Source organism: Nothobranchius furzeri, chromosome 6 (assembly GCF_043380555.1).
Source record: "Nothobranchius furzeri strain GRZ-AD chromosome 6, NfurGRZ-RIMD1, whole genome shotgun sequence".
Taxonomy (NCBI): domain Eukaryota; kingdom Metazoa; phylum Chordata; class Actinopteri; order Cyprinodontiformes; family Nothobranchiidae; genus Nothobranchius; species Nothobranchius furzeri.
In genome coordinates, this window is record NC_091746.1 from 25,417,271 (window position 1) to 25,436,138 (window position 18,868).

Here is an 18,868-nt window from a genome sequence, read left to right on the forward strand (position 1 = left end):
CATTTTAAAGATATTAATAAAAATTTCTAAAGGTCATCAGAGGTCAACCAGTCCCCCCACATTAATTAAATCGAACAAAACTGGTGTAAATCAATTGTGCTACGTTTGTGCTGGCTTGTGCTGCAAAAATTTTCGTTTGTGCCGCTTTCATTTGGAAACCAAAAGTTTCTAAAGCTCAACCAGCCCCTTTCTTTAATGTTTAATTTTAAAGATATTAATAAAATTCCATCCATCCATCTATTCGCTTCCACTTATCCTTCTAAGGGTCGCGTGTGGGCGCTGGAACCTATCCGAGCTGTCATAGGGCAAGAGGCAGGGTACATCCTGGACAGGTTGCCAGGATGACAGTTTTGTTTGATTCCATTAATGTGGGGGTGGGGGGGCCAACTTCACTCAGGTGCATGACCAACCGGGATGTGACAGGATGCTCACCCTGTCACATCCTCACCCTGTCACATCAGGTTAGGACAAAGGACTGGGGGTTTCTTCTTAGAAATGCATCACATAACACGTTTAAGCAGTTGTTAATTATATATTTAATAGTTTATTAATGCGTAACAATGCACTAAGCAACGTTAGTAAAGGGACCCTTGTAAAGTGCTACCAAACATATTTTATTGTTATAATTTTAGTATCTTGGCGTTTAGTTACCTTGTTCGCTTCAGATAGGACAAATCTAAGCTCTTCATCACCATTTCTCACAAATTTAATAAAAGCGATGTTTGAAGTTATTTATCTAAAGATTCGAATACTCCTGTTTTACCCAACCATTTGGTTTTGCATGAAAAAACTCCTGCAAGTGTTGAAATACTGGAAAAGTTTATACAATATTCCATGTTTTTTTCAAATTCCCTAACCACATGCAACTCTTTGCTTTTGGTAAAAAAAGAGAGCAGATTTAATGTATCATAAATATTTGACTTTATTTTAATTTATTGAAAGATGAACTATAAAGATGAAAGGATGTTAAACCACAAATAAATGATCAGTGATGATAAAGGACCAAGACCCTTATTATGCAAACAGCACCACCTGGTGTCCAAAAAGTTTTCTACCCCACAGAAGGAAAACAAAAGCTCCCGTTACACAGAAAACAATAACAATTTAAATTTGTACATGTAGCTTTATTAATGTCTGCTTTTACAGCCACGTTCCAGGATTTAAGTGTGTCACAGAGACATTGAAAACCTGATTTATTCATCTGTTTTATTTCTATAAGCATGAAAAAATAGTGTATTTAAATCTGGATTTATATAATTATGTTGTTTTGTGAAAAATCTGAAGATTAAGAAGATTATTTGCTGGAGGATTTAGCTAAAGTCTGGGTGAGGACAGGAGTGGCATCTTGTAGTTCTGCGTCATGACCACTAGGTGGCAGCAGTGAACCTACACTGTTTCTGATGGTTCTTTTATGACAAAGTCCTACATTAAAACACCTTTTTAATCTAAATATTTTAACTTATTTATTCTATATTACACAAAGCAGCTCTGGTGCAGACAGAGAACATCTGATTTATGCAGCAGCTTGACACTTGTCATACTTAAGTAAAGATCAAAGTTAGCAGCTTTTCCCAGCCACTTCAAGGATATTCCCGGCTCTCCTCTAATTGTTTTATGACTTTTGCAGCTAGAACCAAAGTGAAAACAGGCTACAAACTCTCACTAATGAAACTTAAAACCTCAGTTGTTCGAAACGTTGGAGCCACCTCATCATTTCACAATGTGGGCAGCATCTGTTTCTGCAGACACTTACTGTAACTCTCTTAAGTACAACAAAGTTCAGAAAAGTCAGATGCGAAAGCCCCGGGTGCTGCTGGCTTGTGAAGTGGAAGATTAAAAAAAAAGCCTTATCTCTTCTCTGCAGACTGCAACAACATGGCGTAATGTGACAGCTCAGAGCCGTTGTTCATAAATGAGAGGGTATCTGGGGTTGATGGCGCTGATGGTTCCTTGACGTCGGATGTGCTACTACTAGTTTATCCGTTTAATTATAGATTCACGAGGATAAATACAATAAAGTTTATCTCTCACCAAATAGAATATTTAAGAATATTTACTAAGAAATCACAATATAACTGTAGACACATTACTTTGTCTTTGTGTGTGTGTGCGTGTGTGTGTGTGTGTGTGTGTGTGCGTGTGTGTGCGTGCGTGTGTGTGTGTGTGTGTGTGTGTGAGTGTGTGTGTCTGCTTTGTCTTCTCGATCCCCAGTGAGTCGTGGAGGATGGCTGCTTATACTGAGCCAGGATCCTCTGGAGGTTTCTTCCTGTTAAAAGGGAGTTTTCCTCTCCACTGTCGCTTTATGCTTGCTTAGTATGAGGATTGCTGTAAAGTCACTGACACTAGTCAGTGACTTGATGCAATTTGCTGGGTTCCTTATATAGGAAACATTATTTCTGATTGGCTTAATGAACTGACCTGAATTGGAATGTTTATTATGTGAAGTGCCTTGAGACGACTCTTGTCGTGATTTGGCGCTATATAAATAAAATTGAATTGAATTGAATTACTGACACATGCAAACGTTTGCTGCTCATTCATTCGTAAATACAAGAAGACATTTGCGCTAATACAGCTCCGTGCAAAAGTTTAAACCATGCTTCAGTTTCTGGGAGCCAGAATTTCTCGATGATTCGGCAGAAGAGAGGGGTGGAGCTGTCATGTGACCGCTACCTGGTGGTGAGTTGGCTTCGATAGGGTAGGATGCCAGTCAGACCTGGCACGTCATTGAGCAGACCGATTGTATTGCTACCTCTACGGTTTGTCTAGATTTCTAGGCTAGGTCAATGCACTATGCGTCAGCGATCACACCCCCGTCACCACTACTTCATTATTTTGCAGACCCCCATGGATCACAGTCAACTACTCATTTTAAAATTAGCTCACAAGTTCAAAGTGTGTGACTTCCCCTGATGATCAGCTGCCATGACAGTGACTGGGTGCCGCACAAACACACTCAGAGGGCCACAAATGGCCTCCCGGCCTGCACACGCCTGAAGCTACGGTGTACAGAAAGTGGCCAAAAACCATCAGTTTAAAAGATCTCCAGAAAGATTATCATAACTCTGAGCGGAAACATAAAGGAAAATCTCAAACAGCTACAGATGAGATGATCAGGCCCAAGGAGTAATTCAGTGTAGGACCGCCCCTGGCAAAACGGAGCTGTCAATAAAACCAAATTTCGGAAACGCATCTCGTGTGTGTGTGTGTGTGTGTGCGTGCGTGCGTGTGTGTGTGTGCGTGCGTGTGTGTGTGTGTGTGTGTGCAGTGGTTGTAAATTGATCCCTCCTACTCTCCCTCGCTTCGTTGTGCAGAGGAGGGTCGAGGAGGAGGAGGAGGTGGGAACCGAAGCAGGAAGGAAGGAAAGCAGGCAGGCTGTGAATGCTAACAAGCTCCGTTGTTACCGTATCACTCCGTGGGTTCGGGTTCGACCCAACAAAACGCAATGAGAAGGAATACCGCGCATTATTAGAGTCCTATTATGCGTCAGCGCCGCGTTCCTTCTGCGCGCGTGCAGCAGGCTCACCGTCGTCGGCACCTTTGATCGGTTAAAGCGTTTTTTTTTCCCTTCCTTTCCCCGCTGAGTGAAATGCATCGAGACTGCTCGGGATTCTGACAATGGAGATAGAAAACATCGTGGCTAACACGGTTCTCCTGAAGGCGAGGGAAGGTAAGCTACACCAAAAACGCACCAAATCTTCTGTGAGTCGCTGTTTCTTCCACCTCCATTTGTCACCGACGCGGCTCCAGTCGTGTCCGGAGGCTTTTAAAATCCTCGCTGGCTTTCTTGGGCTTTATTCCTCCGCTCGTCTCCCATCACTGCGCAGCGCTCTTGTCTCCAGGCAAACGGCAAACACCTTCAGATGAAATCATCCGTTTGCGCACTAGTAAGGCAGGTTGGAGCGTGAAGGCCCAGGCAGGAGAAGGCTGCGGCGCAGGGAGGGTTTGCAGCATAGCTCTGCATTGAAGGCTGTCGAGCACATTTTTTCACACTGGAACCGGGTGCCTTTTTAACCAAAATCCTGGTTTTCTAAAGGGTGGTCATGAAGAACTTCCACCGCTGCATTGCTGCTTTGATTAGGATGGTTTGAGGGTTCTGGGCTGGTTGATCCATCTGATTCTCCAGGAGGTGGCGAAGCAGAGAGGCCCCTTTAGCGGCCAGTGAGTGGGTGTGTGATATTAAATCTGAAATAATACAAGTGCATCCCAACCTTTTGCCACTCCTGATGCTGAAGCATCCATTTAAACCCCAGCAGCTCATCGTTTGTGCCTTCTCTGTGAAATGGATCACCCACAGCACCACTGGCTCGGTTTAATGGGACCACTTTGTCTTTACTGGCCACTACTTTGTCCTCCCTGTTGTTAAATACTGCTGGGATTGTCTCATGTGCGTCTGGTGGGGGTTATTGTACACAAACTGCCCTGCCTAGGCACATAACCTTTATTTTTTATCGCTGGAGCCTGAAAAGGGCCCTCGGCGATAAACACGAGTGTGTTCAGAGATTAGAAGGTGCTTCTTCATCGTCTTCATATGATTCACTTGATATTTAGTGCAGGTAGATGTTTGACAAACGGTGAGTTAATCAGATGGTTGTTGCGGTATTTGTGGACGCTATCATCTTAAATTTCCATACTAATCATCCTGGTATAATTATGGATAACTTACTGTTTATTTAGGGAATTGAAAAGATTTCTATAATAATGTTAACCCTTTGAGAATAATGTAATTTGCAACAGATGAATAAATTCCCCTGGCATTACGTCATTTAAAAAAAGTTATTTAACATTTTTTAGTTTCAGTTTATTTATATTGAGCCAGATCACAACCAGAGTCGTCTCAAGGCACTTCATAAAGTAAACCTTCCAATTGGACCTATCAGTGCGTTGGGTTCAGTTCATTATACCAATCAGTAAAAAGTTTCCTGTATAAGGAAGGTTGCATCGAGTCACTGACTAGTGTCAGTCTTTACAGCAATCCTCACACTAAGCAAACATGCGGCGACAGTGGAGAGGAAAACTCCCTTTTAGCAGAACCTGGATTTATTTTTATAGCACATTTCCTACACAAAGGCAACTCAATGTGCTTTACAGCAATAACGAGACACAACAAACACAAAAATGAACAATGATTACAAAAAAGAGAGAAAACATTGAAGACTAAAACTAAAATTAACATATCGATTTGAGGTTGAGAAGAGAACTCCTAAGGAATTCCTAAGTAGGTGAAACCTGGTGTAAGGAGAACTGCAGACCATAACTAAAGCTGTGAAACTGGTACTAAAACTAACAGATATCAGGTAGGAAGGCTAACCAGGAGTTAGTAAAGTAGGGGTGGGCAATCTCTGTTCACGAGGGCCGGTGTCCCTGCAGGTTTTAGATCTCACCTTGGTTCAACACACCTGAATCACATGATTAGTTCGTTACCAGGCCTTTGGAGAACTTCAGGACATGTTGAGGAGCTAATTTAGCTATTTAAATCAGCGGTGTTTGTTCGAGGACACATCCAAAACCTGCAGGGACACCGGCCCTCGTGGAGTGAGATTGCCCACCCCTGTAGTAAAGCCTGGTTTATGCTTCTCCGTCAGCTCCGCAAGGGACAGACACGCACGGATTGACGGAAGCGTTTTGCTCTTTTACTTCTCCGTCTCCTGGAGAGTGTTGCAAAGCAATTGCTCGGCAGTACCACAGAGGGCGTAGTGCTGTTCTGTGGTATCCTGCCATGTATCGGTCCAAGATCGTGTGTTTATATTGTGTTTTTTGTGTATATAAGAGACATTTAACACGGACATATTTGTCTCTCATTCTCCCACCTCTTCATGTGCTCCCCACCTCTAAACCCACATTTCCTGTCATTTCCGTCCACAAATAAAACGCTTGCTGCGCATCTTTTCACTCCTCCAGTCACGGGAGGATGAAACGTTCATATTTTTAGAGTTTTTTCGCGAGGTATTCTTCAAGCTTCTCCATGTCTGCCGCTAGTTATCCTCGGCTCTCTTTGCAATGGCGGTGCTGTAAACAACAGCGGTGTCCTGACCAATCACAAGCTTGCGTAATCCGTCTCGTTCGACGGATGTTTAAAAAAAGTGGGCTCGACTCCGTACGTACTTGCGTGCCTGCCGGAGCCCTACGCAAGGACGTTGCGTGTCTCCGCACTGACGCAGATGGAGAATCATAAACCAGGCTTAAGTGTAATGCCTGAGTCATGCTTCTGCGTCAGCTCCACAACGGACAGACCCGCACGGATCGACGGAAGCATTTTGCTCTCATACTTCCCCGTTTGATGAAAGGGGTGTTGCAAAGCTATTCCCCGCCAGGAAAACGGAGGGCGTAGCGTAGGTAGCAGTACAGTGACGTTACTATTTCCTTGAAAATCACTTCCGCGGTCTGAAAAATGGCAAGCAACACGAGAAAGAGAAGTTTGACGGAGTTGGAAGCGAACTCCGTGATGTAGACGAAGAAATGCTTATCTTGCTGAAATACCAGTGAGAGCATAAAAGGAGACGGCGGCGTCGGTGGGATGTCTGTCTGCTAAACAGGTCTTTGATCGGAAGTGATCTCAGGTTTCTGGACCGACCAATCACAAGCATTCGTTCTCCGTCTCGTTCGACGGATGTTATGAAAAGTGTGCTCGACTCCATACGTACTTACGTGCCTGCCGGGGGGTCTACGCAAGGACGGATAGTGGCGTTGCGCGTCTCCGCGCTGACGCAGGCGCAGAAGCATGACTCAGGCTTAAGGCGACTAAAACTAGCAGAGATCAGGTAGGAAGGCTAACCAGGAGTTGGTAAGTGTAAGGTGACTAAAACTAGCAGAGATCAGGTAGGAAGGCTAACCAGGAGTTGGTAAGTGTAAGGTGACTAAAACTAGCAGAGATCAGGTAGGAAGGCTAACCAGGAGTCCGTAAGTGTAAGGTGACTAAAACTAACAGAGTACAATGAGGCATTGAGTAGATAACGAAAAGTGGTCCGCCATAAATTACGAGAGACACTCAAACTAAAGATGAATAATGTTACATCAATGCAAGTCAACATATTTCCTTAAAGCTATATTTAAAAAGTTTGCTCAGGTAACAGAGGAAACAAGATAGCGCTAAACACCAGTCGCCGTTTTCTAGGTCCAAACATCTTTTTTTGTCCGTGAATTGAAACGGTGATTCTCTTTTTGGGACTCTGGTAGATTGTCCTAAAGCTGAAGTGGTAGCAGCCGGCTCTTTCTCCTCTCTGCGTTTTTTGAGCGGAGAACCTCTCTCACCATTGGTGTTCTGGTGCTGAACACCTGAGTGTGTGATGAGTGGAGGACCCAGGGAAGTGCAGCATTTTGGTGAGATGGCAATTGGATGGTTCAACAGTTGCTTTTGGACCGAGCCGAGGTTTTAAGACAAATGCAAGAGGATCACTTTAGTATTATTATTTTTATCTTCCCAATATTTTTATAGCTATGTTGTAACATTGTTAAGAGGCATAAAAAATGTTTTAATCTCATTTGTTTTCCAAAGTCCAAACTGAAAACCTTTGAAACTTTAAAGTTTTCACAAAGGCCAACTGCTGCTCAAGTCTTGGGTAGACTAACATCTGTGTTAATCTGACTCAATTCTCCCAGTTAAAGTAAGTGAGGGACTCGCGCAGGAGGAGGAGGAGGAGGAGGAAAGATTGTTGACACTTCTGGTTGCTTTTTACTTCTCAGCTTCAGCCGGTTGTGAGCAAACTTGAGACTTTTGTCCCTGAACACACTCGAGTCATTTTATCAGTCTATTGACGGAAAAGTTTTACGTATTTGTCAAGAATTTAAAAGCAAATTCTGGAGATTTTTTTTCTCACAGATGAAAAAAATGTAATGCACGAAAAGCCCCTCTCCCTACTTCCGCGATTACAACTGTAGGTGACGTCCCTTGTTTGTGAACGCACACCTGTAGCTGGTCAACAGAGCTAAAACACTTTAACAATTATTATTCTCACATCATTTATTCATACGCACACGTGCGAAAGAAAGGGAATATTTACTATCATCTCACACTAAACACTAACAGGAACAATACTCTGCCCTGAATATGCTTAATATGTAGCTTCAGATTAAAAATTATGTGGTACAAGACAAACATATATGATGTTGACTAGTGAGTGTCACGTGTGTGTGTGTGTGTGTGTGTGTGTGTGTGTTAAGCCCCGGATCTTCTTCAGTCCTAAATCGGCCCCTGTTCTGCTGACCAATGTTCAGAGAAATTCTGTTTGACTCTTTAATTGAAATCACTTTTTGAAACGGTGTCATCATCGCTCGTCCTGCCGACTTCACGGTTGACAACGCTGTAGGTGATCCGTTGGCTAAGTAAAAGTGTCACGCTGCAGCAGATGGCCACGTAAAGTATGTTGATTAAAAATGAAGGTTCATTCCCGAGCTGTAAAATACCAAGCCCCATTTCATTTATGGTTTAACTTTTTACGTCATGCTCTTGCAAAGGAGAATAAGCAATTTCAGACGTTGGCTATGAGAAAGCGAGAACTAAAAGTCCAGGTTTAGTGGCTTTACATTAAGATATGTACGATTTGAAGTTTTACAATGTTTTGGGCCTTCTCAGCTGTCCGTTTGCATTATCTGATTATGCCATAAACTACAAAGGCGTTTGTTTGAACTGGCTGCTACCACATGGTTCACTTCTGTCCATTTAATCAGGAAGTAAAACAAAGTAAAGATTGTTGTTTTGATTTTTGTTCTCTGGCTCTCATATCTTAAAAAGGCTTAAATGAAACACAGATAGGCGAGTTCTACTGATGGCAGCGTCCAGTTTTGTTTCTCACACCAAAGCCACGCCAGTAGAGTTGTTTTTAAAGCTGCCAAAGTCATGTGTTGTTGGTTTTAATGTTAATGATCTTGGAGATTATGAACAGTTCTTCTTGTCATTAAATGCTGCATTGCAGTTCAAACTGGTGGGAGGCCAGTGCAAGTTTGGTTATTTGGTAAAAAAAAAAATTACTCAGACTCAGAATCCCGAACAAACATGGCGTCAATAGAAGAGATCAGTTACTGGTATGTTTTGAGGTCATGACAGAAAAAAAAGACAGCAACGGTATCGTAGATGTTAGACCTCTAAACACCAGACGGAGTTACCATGCTGAATGTCGTGTCAACTCCGTCTATTCATATATCACAGTGTGTGAACGCATTGCGTTAATTTTGTGGGACGCACACAAAGCTTCAAATCACTGCAAGTTACGTGAGGCAGCCATTTTAAACACTCGGTCATTAAAAAGCCAGTATGTTCCAGGCATTAGACGCCAAATAATGGATCCAATTATCAAAGGACCTATTGGTTTTTTTTTTCCTTCAGTCATTCTCAAATATTTTAGCTTCTAACCAACATAACTGTCCCTACAGTCGCAAATATCGTGGTTGAGTTATTAAAACATTAATGAAATAAGCAAGTGTGGAATAAAAACACAAAGGGCTTTAATTTGTGTTGTGCCTCATATGACTTCTTATTAGAGGCTGACTGATATATCGTCCTCGATATATCGGGCCGACATATTCAATTTTTTTCTATATCGGCCGAAATTATTTTCAAAAGCAGATAAAAAATAAATAAAATAATTTTAAAAAGCAAATGTGGTTTTTTTATCAGCGTTTGAAAATAATTTCGGCCGATATAGGAAAAAATTTGAATATATCTGCCTGATATATTGAGGCACCTGTGTGACCAACTGCTGTCACTACTATGCTGAAGAAAGGATTCGAAGGACCACTGTTCTTTTGAAAATGTTTTGAGTTTTTTATATTTGAAGATCAATAAATATTAAGTGATTTATTGACTTATTTAATTTATGTTGCACACAGTGAGTGTTCAGTTGTTTTTCACGATCAATGTGCTGCTAAAACGTGTATATGTCTATATATCGGCCTTAATAATCGGCTTTAGCTATCAGCAACAAAAATATTTTTAAATCAGTATCGGCATCAGCCTTAAAAAACATATTGGTCGGCCTCTACAACTTATCCACTTATGACTACCACTTAAAAGTTAAATTATAGACTTGTATGTAATAAGGAGCCTAAGTCACGCCCACCTACTTCCGGACCACGGGTCTCCGGAAGAACGAAAAAATGAATGCAAGTCAACGGGGCTAAAAATGCTTTTTTCTAATTCTGCTCGTTATGTTCCATGGATTTCACGTACGATGTCCATGAATTTTAAAGACACATTTTGATACCAAGAACACGCTTATTTTCGAACAGGGGTAAACGCCATTTCTAGGTTTAGTTCACGAAAGTGACGTCATCGAACCAGACATGGAGAAAACTGAGCAAAAATAGTTGTAAGTTTACTGTAAGTTTAGCAAACTTCCCACAGGAGGAAAGAACCACCATAATTCTGGTCATGTGGTAAGTAGGAGCTACGCTAGGTGAGAGGAGATTATGTGGTGGCATCACATATGCGACGTGCTGATTTCTGGTGTGTAGTCATGCTATTTACAAACTTTAACAAGCTGATAAATCTCTAAGTACGTGACTGTCGAAACACCCATCATTACTTTTCATTTAAATTGCAGTACAACACATGTGTGATCCAGGGTCTAAGGCAAAGCGGATTCAAAACTTTTTAGCCCCGTTGACTTGCATTCATTTTTTCATTCTTTCGGGGACCCGTGAGCCGACCGGAAAGGGTGTAGACTTAGGCTTCCCTATATCTGGTTTTGCCTGCTTAACTGGATGCAATCCTATCTAATTACAACTAGCGGTGGGCGATATGCTGTTATCAATGATTTGTCTTGCATTAGGAAGCTTGAGAACAGAAAACTGTTTCTGCCTGAAAGTCTTGACGCACCGTGAGTCTGATGGCTTTAATTTGTATTCTGAAAAAATAAAGCTAGTGATGCTCAAGTCGTGTTTACTTGTGATGACGTCTGACCTACTGACGACTTAACAGTAGGTTGGTGATTTTTATCACCAGATGGGAACATGTTGGCATTACTAGGACGCTAGCATAAGGCAGCTAATTATTAGTTGCAGATTAATTTCTTCTTTTATTTGTTTCGTCACAGAGAAACTGTGTTGTGCTGTTCATCAACTAGTTATGATAAAATGATGATGATAATTTAGCTGAAAACAATATTTTATTATTACAAGCTAATGTAAAAAAGGGGCAGCAGTAGCTCAACAGGTTGTCCAGTAATCAGAAGGTTGCAGGTTCAATCCCGGCTCCGGACAGAGAATTCTGCTGTTGTGTCCTTGGGCAAGACACTTAACCCACCTTGCCTGCTGGTGGTGGTCGGAGGGACCGGTGGCGCCTGTGCTCGGCAGCCTCGCCCTTGTCAGTGTGCCCCAGGGCAGCTGTGGCTACGTTGTAGCTCATCACCATCAGTGTGTGAATGTGTGTGTGAATGGATGAATGATACACTGTAGTGTCAAGCGCTTTGGAGTCCTTACTCTGAGATGCGCTAGACAAGTGCGGGTCATTTATCATTTATCATTTTAAAAAAAAATCAAGAACATTCGAACACGAAGCAGTCATGGAGAAAACGACACAAACCAACAGAAGTCCACATCTGGAATAAATATAAGATGTGCATTTTTATTCTTTACTCAGGAGAATGTTTTACTTTTATGGGGGAGGCGGGGCCTAAAAAGTGCACTGTAACCAGCCACAAGGGGGCGCTTGTTTCATCTCGAATCCCCGTTTGACGTTATAGTGGGTGTACTTTATGGTCTACGTTTTCCTGTTAACTAAACAAACTGAGGCGGTAAATTATAAAGCTACTATGGTAAATAAGACGGGAACCGTGACGACTAGTTTGACTCACAATGATTTTCTCATTTAAAAATAAGTTTTTCTGGGATCTCACACATGCTGCAGACCTCATGATGGAAAATGACTAACATGAACTGTTATTATCTGAGCTCTAGTTTAGAAAACTGGTGCAAACAGGCATCGGATGTCATGGAACAGAATGTTTTCTATACGGACCGATTCTCCACGGGCATTCTTATGCATTTGTCTTTTTTTCCCGCACTTCCTCATATCTAACGTTGTTCCCTGCTGTGATTCTCTCGGATCCTGTTGCCCCACATTAAAAAGGAGGAATTTAATCCGGTGCACTTGTCCATGGCACAAACTCAAGTAACTTTATCCTGTAAATCCTTATGCAACAGCTTTCTGAATTGTGTAATCGAATCATTGATGTTTACTGAAGAATAGTACAGGTAAAGGCAGGGCACACCTTTGTTGCTGCAGTTATAAAACCTCTGTGTGCTCTGCCTGTTTGCCTCCAGCCTTCAAATTGTAGGCTAGCAGGTCTTTCAGACCACTAGAGAGAGCTCATCTGTGACGTTAGCCGGCGTAGCTTTATTAGTTTTGTGGTTGTAGCTGGGCAAACACTTGTTGTCATCACTCTGGGGTGTTTCCTCCAGCTGAGGCTCGTAAAACACATCGCTTTGTGACTGTCCCTTGATGTGGGACTCATTTCACATTTATTACACCCACAAATGGCCTGTGGAGGGAGCGTGATGCAGTGTGTTGCATGCTCGGCTCCGCTGCATGGCACTGGCAGCAAAACCGGGGCATTCATTCACAGCTTCTTGGAAAGCTGACTAAATGCGAAGCAGCTCTATTTTAATTACGTCTAGGATATAAACAGGTTGTACCTTGTACGTTAAAAATTGTTTTATTATTGTTTAACTGTGAAAATTAAAGTTGAAAAGTCCTGTGGCAAGTATGATAAATGTCAGTCTTTCCTGATTTATTAGTTAAGCTTTGAAAATGTTCCCAAATCCACAGTTTGAGCGTCTGCCCTTGGTAAATGATGCCTTGTCTTATCAGAGATAATCGGTGAAGAGTAATAAGTGCTGCGTGTTCCTGCCTCAAGGGCTCGGTGCTCGCGAGGATGCTTTAGTGTGTTTCTGCTCCTTCTGCCTGGCCTTGAAATTAACCTGTGGGTTCCTCTTCAGAGAAGCAGCTGCAGATAACTTACAGGTGATCCACCTCCAGTTTGCCCTTTTGGAGCCGCGGTGTCAGGCAGTATCTTAGTCCCACTCTGTTCCTTCTCCGGCCTTCCCTTCACAGGAAGGTTGAGCGATATGTAAAAGCTTACCAACCGATAATCATCAGTCCAACAAATAGCGATTCGCACCGGTGACATTTACATTTCCTGTTGGCCTGGCCCATACTGCACGCAGCCATTCACCAATCACAGATGTTCTTAATCAGTTTGCAGAAGCAGACCATGAGGGGTCCTCGTGAGAGATTGTTGTTCTCCAGATTTCTTTGTCCATTTCATTGATTCCCAACTCCCTTCCCCAAGGGCCGGTATCCAGCATGTTTTAGTTGTTTCCCTAATCCAACACACTTGATTCACTTGTTCATTATCTCGTGCAGCCCTGCAGAAGCATGTTAATCACCCGCTGGGCAAAATCAGCTGTGCTGAAGCAGGGAAATAACTAAAACAGGCAGGATACCGGCCCTCGAGAAGGGAGTTTGGCAACACTGGTCTGTTTGATGCATCAGTCAACAGGCTGGGATGCAACTGGTTCAAACTACGCCCGTGAGAATATGTGTGTGTGTTGGGGGGGGGACTTTTGACCTATCAGCCAAGAGTTGAAGATATTGCCTCAGCATCCATCCATCCATCCGTTTTCATCCGCTTATCCGGAGTCGGGTCGCGGGGGCAGTAGCCTAAGGCGAGAGGCCCAGACTTCCCTCTCCCCAGCCACTTGGGCCAGCTCCTCCAGGGGAATCCCAAGGCGTTCCCTGGCCAGGTGAGAGACATAGTCCCTCCACCGTGTTCAGTGTCTACCTTTAGGTCTCCTCCTGGTTGGACGTGCCCGGAAAACCTCACCAGGGAGGCGTCCTGGAGGCATCCTGACCAGATGCCCGAGCCACCTCAACTGGCTCCTCTGGATGTGGAAGAGCAGCGGGTCTACTCCGAGCCCCTCCCGGATGACTGAGCTTCTCACCCTAAGGGAGAGCCCAGCCAATCTTCGGAGAAAACTCATTTCGACCTCTTGTATCCGCGTTCTCGTTCTTTCGGTCACTACCCAAAGCTCGTGACCATAGGTGAGGGTAGGAACGTAGATCGACCGGTAAATCGAGAGCTTCGCCTTCTGACTCAGTTCTCTCTTCACCACGACAGACCGGTACAACGCCCGCATCACTGCAGACGCAGCACCAATCCGCCTATCGATCTCACGCTCCAGTTTTGCCTCACTCGTGAACAAGACCCCGAGATACTTAAACTCCTCCGTTTGGGGCAGGACCTCATCCCTGACCCGGAGAAGGCATTCTACCCTTTTCTGAATCAAGACCATGGTCTCAGATTTAGAGGAGCTGATTCTCATCCCAGCTGCTTCACACTCGGCTGCGAACCGCTCCAGTAAAAGCTAAAGATCACGTTAAAAGATCACGTTCTGATGAAGCTAACAGGACCACACCATCTGCAAAAAGCAGAGACCTGATCCTCAGGTCACCAAAACGGATGCCCTCCACACTTTGGCTGTGCCTAGAAATCCTGTCCATGAAGGTTATGAACAGAATCGGTGACAAAGGGCAGCCTTGGCAGAGTCCAACTCTCACTGGGAACGAGCCCGACTTACTGCCGGCAATGCGGACCATGCTCTGGCACCGGTCATACAGGGACCTTACAGCCCATATCAGAGGGTCTGGTACCCGATACTCCTGGAGTACCCCCCACAGGGCCCCCCGAGGGACACGGTCAAATGCCTTCTCTAAATCCACAAAACACATGTAGGCTGGTTGGGCTAATTCCCACGTACCCTCCAGGATCCCCCTAAGGGTATAGAGCTGGTCCAGTGTTCCACGGCCAGGACGAAAACCACATTGCTCCTCCTGAATCTGAGGTTCAACAATCCGACAGACCCTCCTCTCCAGAACCCCTGAATAGACCTTACCAGGAAGGCTCAGGAGTGTGATCCCCCTGTAGTTGGAACACACCCTGCAGTCCCCCTTTTTAAATAAGGGGACCACCACCCCGGTCTGTCAGTCCAGTAAGACTGCCCCCGATGTCCACGCGAAATTGCAGCTGATTCTCATCCCAGCTGTGGTCAACACAGCCCCACAACATTCAGAGCCTTAAGGAACTCCAGGCGGATCTCATCCACCTCTGGAGCCTTGCCACAGAGGAGCTTTTTAACCACCTCAGTGACCTCAGCACCAAAGATTTGAGAGGCCAACCCAAAGTCCCCAGACTCTGTTTCCTCACTGGCAGACGTGTCGGTGGGATTGAGGAGGTCTTTGAAGTATTCTGCCCACCGATCCACAACGTCCTGAGTAGAGGTAAGCAGCACACTGTCCCTACTATAGATAGTGTTGGTAGCGCACTGCCCCCCCCCCCCCCCCCCCCCCCCGAGGTGCCGGAAGGTGGACCAGGATCTCCTTAAAGCCGTACGGAAGTCTTGCTCCATGTTCTCACCAAACTCCTCCTAATGCCCGGGTTTTTGCTTTGGCGACCACCCGAGCCGCGTTCCACTTGGACTGGCGGTACCCGTCAGCTGCCTCTGGAGTCCCACAGGCCAAAAAGACCTGATAGGACTCTTTCTTCATCTTGACAGCATCCCTAACCGCCGGTGTCCACCAGCGGGTTCGGGGGTTGCCACCATGACAGGCACAGACGATCCTGTGACCACAGCTCCGGTCGGCCGCGTCAACAATGGAGGCATGGAACAGGGTCCATTCAGACTCGATGTCCCCCGCCTCCCCCGGAACATTTTGGCAAGTTCTGTCGGAGGTGGGAATTGAAACTCCTTCTGACAGGAGACTCTCCTCACGATACGTCTGGGCCTGCCTGGTCTGACCGGCATCCTGTATGACCTTCTTCACCATTCTGTCTTTATTCTGCTCTCCCCACCTATTCCACCTTCCTCAGGATCCACTGATTTTCCTCTTTCCTAGTCACTCTCTCTCTTTCTTAACATTTTTTAATCACGATTGTCTGTTTTTTTGCTCATTTTAAATATATTTTTAACCATTTTCTAAATTCTTTTTAATATTTTTACATTTTTTGTTTTTGTGAAGCGCCTCGTGATTTTTATCTTGAGAGGCGGTATAGAAATGATATTTTCTTCTTCTTTCTTCTCCCCCACCATCTGAGCCAACTCACCAACAGGTAGTGGTCAGTTGACAGCTCCGCCCCTCTCTTCACCCGAGTGTCCAAGACATGTGGCCGCAGGTCAGATGAAACAACAACAAAGTCGATCATCGAGCTGTGGCCTAAGGTATCCTGGTGCCAAGAGCACATATGGACCCCTTTATGTCTGAACATGGTGTTCATTATGGACAATCCATGACTGGCACAGAAGTCCAATAACAAAACACCACTCAAATTCAGATCGGGGGGCGGTTCCTCCTAACCACACCTCTCCAGGTCTCAGTGTCGTTGCCCACGTGAGCGTTAAAGTCCCCCCAGCAGAACAAGGGAGTCACCGGAAGGAGCGCTTTCCAGCACCCCCTCCAAGGTCTCCAAAAAGGGTGAGTAGTCCGAACTGTAGTGCATAAAGCCTGATTCATGCTTCTCTGTCAGCTCCGCAAGGGACAGACACGCACGGATTGACGGAAGCGTTTTGCTCTCATACTTCTCCATCTCCTGGAGAGTGTTGCAAAGCAATTGCCCAGCAGGACAACAGAGGGCATAATGTTGTTCTGTGGTATCCTGTCATGTATCGGTCCAAGATAGTGTTTATATTGTGTTTTTTTTTATATAAGAGACTTTTTAACACAGACAGATGTGTCTCTCATTCTCCTCCACCTCTTCATGCGCTAGCCACCACTAAACTCACGTTTCCCATCATTTCTGTCCACAAATAAAACGCTTGCTGCGTATCTTTTCACTCCTCCAGTCACGGGGGAATTAAACGTTCATATTTTAGAGTTTTTTTGCGAGGTATTCTTCAAGCTGCTCCGTGTCTGCCGCTTGTTATCCTCGGCTCTCTTTATGTTTTTGAGGGCGCAAGGGCGGTGCTGTAGACAGCAGCAGCATCCGACCAATCACAAGCTTGCGTTGTCCGTCTCGACTGAAGGATGTTTAGAAAAGAGAGCTCGACTCCGTCCGTCCTTGTGGAGCTCTCCGGCAGGCCCGCAAGGACGTTGCGTGTCTCCGCATTGACCCAGATGGGGAAGCATGAATCAGGCTTAAGCACAGACCACAGTCAGAACCCGTCCCCCCACACGTAGGCAGAGGGAGCCTACTCTCTCATTCACCGGGGTAAACCCCAAGGTACAGGCACCACGATGGGGGGCAACTAGTATGCCCACCCTTGCTCGGCGCCTCTCAGTGGGAGCAACTCCAGAGTGGTAGAAAGTCCAACCCCTCTCAAGGAAACTGGTTCCAGAGCCAGAGCCATGTGTTGATGTGAGTCCGACTATATCTAGTCGGAACCTCTCAACCTCACACACCAACTCGGGCTCCTTCCCCACCAGAGAGGTGACATTCCATGTGCCAAGAGCCAGCTTCTGTAGCCGAGGATCAGACTGCCAAGGTTCCCGCCCTCGACTACCACCCGTCACACACTGCACCCAACCCTTTTGGCCCCTCCCATGAGTGGTGGGCCCATGGGAAGGGGGACCCACGTTTCCTCTACGAGCTGTGCCCGGCCGGGCTCCATGGGTGAAAGCCCGGCCACCAGGCGCTCGCCAACGTGCCCCACCTCCAGGCCTTGCTCCAGAGGGGGGCCCCGGTGACCCACGTCCGGGCGAGGGAACATGGTTTCCATTTATATAATTCATCATAAGTGGTCTTCGGGCTGCACTTTGTCTGATCCCTCACCTAGGACCTGTTTGCCATGGGTGACCCTACCAGAGGCAGAAAGCCTCAGACAACTTTGCCCCTAGGATCATTGAGACACTCAAACCCCTCCACCACGGTAAGGTGGCAGCCCAGGGAGAGGTGTAACTCTTCACCTGTTGGATCAGGTTAAGATGGCGATTAAAGGTTTGAAGCTAATATGACGATGGTGACGGAGGTTAGAATGAAGAACAGACTCGTCTGAAGGACTTCGGTGGTACATCACGTTGGATTGTGGACGCAAGACTTGTTGTGGACAAACTGGTTTTGATTGGAGTACTTTTATTTGACCCCGTTACGTCCCCGACAGGAGATGTTAAAATGTGAAGGAGGGGGTAACATAAGAAATATGACAGTGGAGTTTAAAATGGTTTTAATTGCTGTAAAAGGTTCTAAAAACAAGCAAACAGATGGCGAGCATTATAAAGATATTGCAAAAACAAACAAAACTCTCAAAAAGGTTAACATGACACAAATTATCTACTACAAAAACACCTGGTAAAAACTCATATTAAAAGCTTTACCGAACCGAAGGTGTTAAAACCGGAGTCAATAAAATTGCAACAAACCAAGTTAAACTTTTTAACCAACAAACACACAAAAAGATCCCTCTGGATCACTCAGAGTTTGAACTATAAAAGTAAAAACTCATCCAAACAAAGGGGTTGAAAACGAGACGAGACCTGGAGGACAGCAGAACCCCTGCACTTTTTTGTTTTAGGCGACTCTGATCTGTCAATGATGGGCTTTAAACGGTGACATTGGACATTATTTTGAGTGGTTTGACAGTTACGGTTGTATCCTGGCTGTCATAAATCGTTGAAATCAGAAAAATGCTGGTTCTTTGCCGATGTTTAATATGTGTGTGTACATAGAGCTTTGCAAGAATGACACTGAGGTTTGTGGTGTCCATCCACAGAATAATTCATAGGCTTATTAATAATATCGCTCTTTAAAAAGCGATCGGTGAAGGGCTCGGCCTATCGTTGATGGTCGATACCTTCGTCCAGTCGCCCAGCCGTACTTGACGGTCTCCTAGAGAAAACACAAGTCTGTTTTCAGACACATCTCATCTTGGAAGTATAATGGGA

General features: G+C 44.9%; 1 protein-coding gene across 3 annotated transcripts in view; it reads left to right on the plus strand.

Moving 5' to 3' along the window:
- Window positions 1-3,423: 3,423 nt before the first annotated feature.
- grk4 (G protein-coupled receptor kinase 4) overlaps window positions 3,424-18,868 on the plus strand; it is a 73,519-nt gene continuing 58,074 nt past the window's right edge. For 2 of the 3 annotated variants that reach the window (XM_015971447.3, XM_015971438.3), the window contains exon 1: window positions 3,424-3,670. In XM_015971447.3, coding sequence (XP_015826933.3) covers window positions 3,619-3,670 — 52 coding nt within the window. In that variant the 5' untranslated portion in view covers window positions 3,424-3,618. Of the gene's footprint in view, window positions 3,671-15,154; window positions 15,275-18,868 lie in introns of those variants that run through there. The other variant, XM_070552063.1, reaches the window with a different exon arrangement.